At 40.4% G+C, this 6896-nt stretch overlaps 1 protein-coding gene across 1 annotated transcript; it reads left to right on the top strand.

Annotated features, from left to right (window-relative positions):
* Positions 1–6422, top strand: angptl4 (angiopoietin-like 4). The gene is made up of 7 exons (XM_072363959.1): positions 1–647; positions 1421–1531; positions 1650–1743; positions 4132–4245; positions 4335–4430; positions 4687–4971; positions 5078–6422. Exons 1-7 carry the CDS (start codon positions 120–122, stop codon positions 5257–5259), a joined length of 1410 nt encoding a protein of 469 aa, XP_072220060.1. The 5' UTR covers positions 1–119; the 3' UTR covers positions 5260–6422.
* Positions 6423–6896: the final 474 nt, after the last annotated feature.

Raw genomic sequence — 6896 nt, 5'->3', positions numbered from 1 at the left:
GTTCATCCAGTAGCCTGAGCTTTCAGATCCAACTCAGGAAGACTGGACAGGATACTGCATACTTTTGCAACAAGAAAACGCATAAACAAGATTTTAGCAGGTTAGGAAAAACAGCAGCAATGAGAACATCGCTAGCAACTCTGACCCTGTGCTTTATGGTGCTGATGGCCACAGGTTTCCCTTTTGAGAAGAAAGGGGCCTCACCCTCTGCTGGTGCTGCCAAGGAGACGCGTGTCCTGTATGCAGCATGGGATGACGTTAATGTCATTGCCCATGGCCTGCTGCAACTGGGCCAGGGGCTCAAGGAGCATGTGGACAAAACCAAAGTCCAGATGCGGGACATTTTTAGCAAGCTGAAAGTCTTCAACCGTACTGTGACTGAGCTGGGAAGGGAAAGTCAGAGGCTGCGAGTGGAGGGAGAGGCCCTGAAGGCTCAGGCCCAAGGACTGGAGGACAGAGAGGGGCATCTGCTGAATGTCACTGCTGAGCTGAGGGAGAAAACAGAAGAAATGCAGCAGGACAAAGGGACAATGAGTGAGAGAATGAGCAGGCTGGAGGAGAAGGTGGACAGCATGCTACAGGGAGACACTGCGCTGCCTGATATGAATGCAGGTGCCAAGAACAACAGTGATGCAAGCAACATCCAGGTGAGCATGAAACCTTTTTCTGTGGGTTTACAATCAGGAAAGCAAAGGCATGTCAAGTTAACAGAGTGAATTACCACTGTTTTTAGTACATTATATCTATATTTAGTACATTATATCTTTATATCTAATAAAGCTTTGAGAAGGTACGAAGTGTTGCACTTGTCAAAGGTACTCTTAAGTGGAGATACAGTTTGAATGGACACTAGCTTTTTATGTTGATTCTTTTCTGTGGACACTAAATCAACAAGCACAGTGGGTGAGCAGTGGGAGGAGTAGTGGGTGTCAACAGCTTGTATGAAAAGAGGGCGTGCAGTACGTGCAAGGACGCCCTAAAGGCAGCCAGACAAAGGGATCTGCAAGTATCAGTTGCAAGAGTGCGTGAATAATATTTCATAGCTGTGACATTTTACAATGGGAAGGAAAGCCATATGACAGTTGAAAGGGCCTATGAAAGCTGTACCTAAGCAGGTCTCCCTTTATGAAACAGTTTGTGTGCAAGAATTCATAGTGGGATTGAAACTCCTGCGCTGTAAGGGAGATACATAACTATGTCACGGTTGGTTGGAAATGGAAAATGCTTGTCAATGTAGAATGAAAATGTGTTTGCACTCTGTATCTCACTTCTTTAAAAAAAAAAAAAACCTACGGGTAGCGTATTATCAACGTATGTCGTTTTTTGTGTCAATGGTTCATGTTATGTTAAAAAAAGTTAGTCCTAATAATGTGGACAAAAATCCTAACAATGTGCTACCTGTGTGTTCTTTTTCTGTCAGCTCATGCTCGAGGCTCAGAGCAGACGCATTGATGATCTTATGGAGCGCATCAGACTTCAACAGGAGAAGCTTGACAAACAAAATGTGCGCATAAGGACACTCCAGAATCAAGTAAGAGTTGCATTTACATACAGTTTGCAAGCATTCCTTACCAGAGCAATTTTAATGTAATGAATGCTTATATTGTTATATTTTCTGCCATCTCATCGCTGACTTGCATTCTTTTCAGATCCAGCATTCAAGGAAGATGTCCACACCGCAGAGCAGCAGCACAGAGGGCCCCGTGCAGAGCGGCGTCGCCGAGCAACGCGACTCACCAGGCGGTAAGTAAAGCCGAACAGCGTCAAAAAATCCTCTCCTGACACTGACTTAAGTCGACTGGACAAAACCTGACGGCAAATGTAATGAACCATCTGTTAGGTGAGGGCATAAAGAAGCTTAACTCAATAACAATTAAAGTCAAGGAATCTAATCATAAGAAACTCTCTGCGTGGTGCCAGAAATAGCATCAAGTGGAAGATGTGAAGGGCCTTTTAGTTTAATGATTGAATATTCATCATTTAAGAGGCTAAAAGATAGCACGAACAAAGCATGACATGAATAACCTAAATATTCTCCTAAAACATCAAGATTTTCATAACTAGAGGCCAGAAAGCGTTATCTACCATAAATCAGTGTTAAGAACTAATTTCATATTTTGACCACGGTGCAAAAAATGTTCTGGGGATGAGCGAGCAGTTAACATTGTTAAGAGTATGATTCAGCTTAGTCAGCGGTCCCAACAGTCATGGCATGCTGCTGCTGCTGCTGCTGCCATCTGACCAGACTGAACCAGTGTGAACGAGTGCTTTCATCCAGATTACACTGGACTGGATACAAACCAACTGAGGAAGACATAAGACTTTTTTGTAACCTTTCCTATCTCATTTTGGCCTTATTTTGTGTAGTTTAGTCTTGAAAGGTTTTTAATATGACACTAATAACAAAAGTGCATTAAGTCAGTTCTAGAAATAAATAAACAGAATTATATGAATAATGTATTTATTACAGGCAAAAACTGGGTTTAATCAGCCAGTAGAAAGCACAATAATACCACAAGGCTCTGATATTAACATCTTAAGAAATGAGAGGGAAAATAACACATTTTCTCCAGGTTTCAATAGGGAGAAAGTTCATTGTTCTCAGGGAGAATGTTCAGTCAGGGTCATAACAGCTTAACTGGATTACTCATTCTGATAAATTCTGTGTGGAAGGAGGAGAACCTGGGAAAGGCAGGGAGAGGTTTTACACATCTTTTATGCAGTGATTTCACAGACAACCCTTGTGCCTGAGCCAAGAAGAGGGAAACTTGGAAAAGACCATAGAAATTTATCTGTGAACTCTGTACAGATATCGTCCACATTTTAAAAACACTTGCCTCCTCCCCCTTTTTACGACATCTCCCTTTTTTGTGTAAAACAAAGATTTGAACATCACTGATGAATGAGTAACCTTTCCCCTAGATCAGTCAGTCAGACATCCTCCTCCTCTTTATTGAACATCTTCTCCTCCCCCATCCCAAAACACAAACCTCTCCTCTGTCTTTGCCTTTGTAATGATTAAGAAGTGTGCCAAAGTTCAGGAGAACCCCTGACCACAAGGCACACTGCAACCATGACTAGTCATTAAGAGGTCACTCCTCTGGCATAAAGGTCCTTACTCACAAAGAAACCATTGTTGCTCTGTGATCAGCTGGTAAGCTTTCACTGGCACAGTAAGAAGGTGAATATCCAGCTAAAAAGAAAGATAATCATTAACAACCCATTTTTTAAAGGTTTGTCTAGATATTAAATTGCACAACATTATGTCATCCTTCTTACAAGTAATAAAGGAGAGGTGCCATTGGGCTCGTGCTCCATTTCACAAATGACAGCTCCAACTGGCTCCAGAGTCCCCTGGTATGTGTCACTGAGCACCCTTTACAACAGCACAACCCATCCCCCCCACACTACCATGTGATCACAGCCTATGCATGCGGCAGCCATGCACATATACGTCACTAATTTGCTGCTGTGCACGTGAGGGAGGTGTGACAACCTTAATGGGAAGGGGATCAGAGACTTGGAGGAGTTGAGGAATGTAAAGGGTGGTGGAGTGTAACTCAATAGCTCAGTAGGCCAGGCAGCCGTAAAGAGGGAGTTCTGCTTGGGAACTGGGAGAAAGGTCATATTTATAAAAAAAAAAAATTGTTACCCACTCTGTCTTTTCAAAGCTTGGTAAAAGGCTTTATCGTGTGCACATTTATATCTCCTGACTTAATGTGAAAAGCTTTGCTTTGCTCCAACAGAACAATACTCTTACTTGCAAACACTTCGCTCTGGCAAAGCAGAGTGTTCTGTTTCAGAGAGGTTCCTACATTCTGAATGACCTACTTATGAAAGCTTGGTGGAGTAAACAAGATCAGATTCAGAAATACCACTTTAAAACAAGGCATCACAATACAGTATTTGCCATTACCTTAAAACAGGAAACAAACTATTACATTCCTAATTTTTGCAAAACAGGAGCACTTCATCTTTGGCATTGACTCAAGAAACTTCCAGCTTTTCAGATTTTCTGCAACCATAAATGTGTCAAGCCTGAATAGCATTCCAGGGAAAATTCAATGTTCAACCTGCTATCTACTGTACTGTACTAATAGTGTCAGTTTTCTTCCTCTGTTCTTCTTCCAGAGATGGCAGCGGACTGTCATGAACTGTTTCTGCGAGGCGAGACCACCAGTGGGGTCTACATCATTCAGCCAGTTAACTCAGAGCCCTTTAATGTCTTCTGTGAAATTAGTTCTGGTAAGTGGAGAAAACTTCTGATTTCCTTAGCTGCTGTTTTGCCTGATTGCAACACTTTCTGATCAAACTCTCTGTTTCTCTCAATCCAGAAGGAGGATGGACAGTCATCCAAAGGCGCCAAGATGGCTCAGTGGACTTTGACCAGCTGTGGGAGGCTTATGAGAAAGGCTTTGGCAACCTCAGTGGTAAATACTCTTCGTGGTTTTATCTCCTCATTATCTGGTGCTAGCTGGGTCAGATACATTCCGACAGCATTGTCTTTTACTTTCACTGCACCAAAGTCTATTGTAAAAAAAAAAAAGGAAAGAAACATTTATCACTGATAAGCATAAAATGAATCAAAGACAAGCTGAGGTCAAGAGAGCAACAAAAGTCAGAACTCTGAACACTGCATTGTTTTCTTATATTTTTTTTCTCCTTTCTCCTTTTCTTTTTGTCCAGGAGAGTTCTGGTTGGGTCTCGAAAACATCCACACTATTGCTAAAGATGGCGATTACATCCTCAACATCAAGCTCTGTGACTGGGGGGATGACTCGGCTTCTGTCCGTTTTCTCTTCCAACTGGGTGGAAAAGACACTAAGTATTCGCTCTTTATTCAGGAGAGTGGGACTTTCAGTACTTTGGAGAGCTCCTTGGGGACTGACGCCATTCCAGGACTGCCTTTTTCCACCCGTGACCAAGACAATGACCAGAAAGTTGACATCAACTGTGCCAAACACCTCTCTGGTAAATATCGAGAATTAATTATCTCTAGACACAAATTTGTTATAGTGTCCATTTACAGTCTGATAATATTTCAGCAATGAACCTAATTTTGTCATTATCTTTTCAGGTGGTTGGTGGTTCAGTAACTGTGGTCGCTCCAACCTAAATGGTAGATATTACCAGAGCCCTCCACCTAAGCAGCGACACCAGAGGAAGCAAGGCATTTTCTGGAAGACCTGGAGGGGCCGCTATTACCCTCTGAAGTCCAGCATGATGATGATTGCCCCTGCCGCAATCATCCAGTCATAAAGCGTATACAGAGACTAAGAGAGAGAAGAGAAAAAAGAGATGGAAGTAAGAAACAGATTCTGGACTGTTTTCTTTTCTCAATGCTTGTTTTGAGGTAGAATTTAATTTCCTTGATGGCCTCTCTATGAAGAAAAAGTTCATACCAGCGCCTTGGGCCCTCATAAAGAAAAAAAGAAGTCAGATTAACTGAGTAGATTTCTTCCCTGTATCTACAGCCACACATAGAAATTCAGACAAAAACAAAGTGTGCAGTGGAAATGTTGTTTTTTAAAGCAAGAGGCCATTCTCACAAAGCAAGTCTCAGCCTGTGTGCTTTTCTCAGAACCATTAAGCATTTTCCAACAAGCTCAGACTTCTCATCAGGCATGAGGTGTTAATGCATGTGACACTGTCGTGAGTAAACAGCACTGTCAGCTCTAAAAAAGCTGAAAACTTGTTCTTGGAGAAAATGCAGGCAGGCCAATTAATCTTTCTAAACCCAGAGCTGGGGACCAAATGATGACTTAATCAAAGCAAAGATTAATTTTCCTTATGATCGCCATGAGAATAGTGTTTAAGAACTTTAGGTAAAGTTACGCATCGTTTTAAACTATGTTCAGATGCAGACACTGCGTTAACACTGATAGAGACCATTCCAACCTTTATTTTACTGTATTTTATAAAAGTAAATTTGAATCAAACTATAGCTATTCTTCACCGATTTTAATTTATTACTGTGGAGATTTTGAAGATATTAAGTCACATTGACTATTTCTAAGTTGAAAGATATAGTTTTGTACATAGTTTTTGAAAGAATATTGTCTGTATTCAGAGATATAACTGTTACTGATTTGTTGTTCTCTGACTTGAGTTTGTTGTTGTAGGTGTTCACTTATTTAAGTATCAATATATATATTTCTGCTGCTTTCTTTTTGTAATTTATATTGTTTTGTTTTTTTAAGAAGAAAAATGACCATATTTGGCCATAATGAGCCAATAAAACCAATTTAAACTAACATGTGTCTATATTTGTCTGTTTTTTTTTACCATTTAGAAAGTATCCACAAGTTTTCAGCCATAATTAACAAGACATTAAAATGATGTAATCACCCGAAAACAGAGCAAAAGAAAATAAATCACAAAATGAAAATGTATAATAATACTAAAAATATGACTGCCTCCGTCACTTCGACACATTGAATAGAAGCTACAAAAGGGAAAATGTTGTCTGATTGGTTTGCTCTTAGTTACAGGGAATTCAACTGAATACATCACATTTGCAAACCAACCCCAAATCAGCACATGGCAGAACACCATTTTCCAGATACATTTGCATATGCTGTCATATTGTTACTGTTACAAGGGAAAGCATTGCTTATCATTGCAAATTGTGCACATATTACATCTGCATGTCGCCGGTGTAAAAGAGTCCAGGTGCTGAAGTGACCTGCCCTCAGCCCAGACACATCAGCCATTGAAAATATTTGATGCACTATGAAATGAAAACTACAGCAAAAAAAAGGTTCCACTGTTGTTTATTGTATTTCTTTCAACTAAATCATGGCGTTAAAATCATTCTTAGCAAATAGCTTTTATTAACATTGAATTTATTGATACATTACACGGCATAAAATCTTTTTGGGAAACATGCTTGCAAA

Source organism: Leuresthes tenuis, unplaced genomic scaffold (genome assembly GCF_036924035.1).
Source record: "Leuresthes tenuis unplaced genomic scaffold, fLeuTen1.0.hap1 SCAF_14, whole genome shotgun sequence".
Classification (NCBI taxonomy): Eukaryota; Metazoa; Chordata; class Actinopteri; order Atheriniformes; family Atherinopsidae; genus Leuresthes; species Leuresthes tenuis.
The sequence above is the reverse complement of the archived record's forward strand: the minus strand, read 5'-3'. Positions and strand labels throughout refer to the sequence as shown.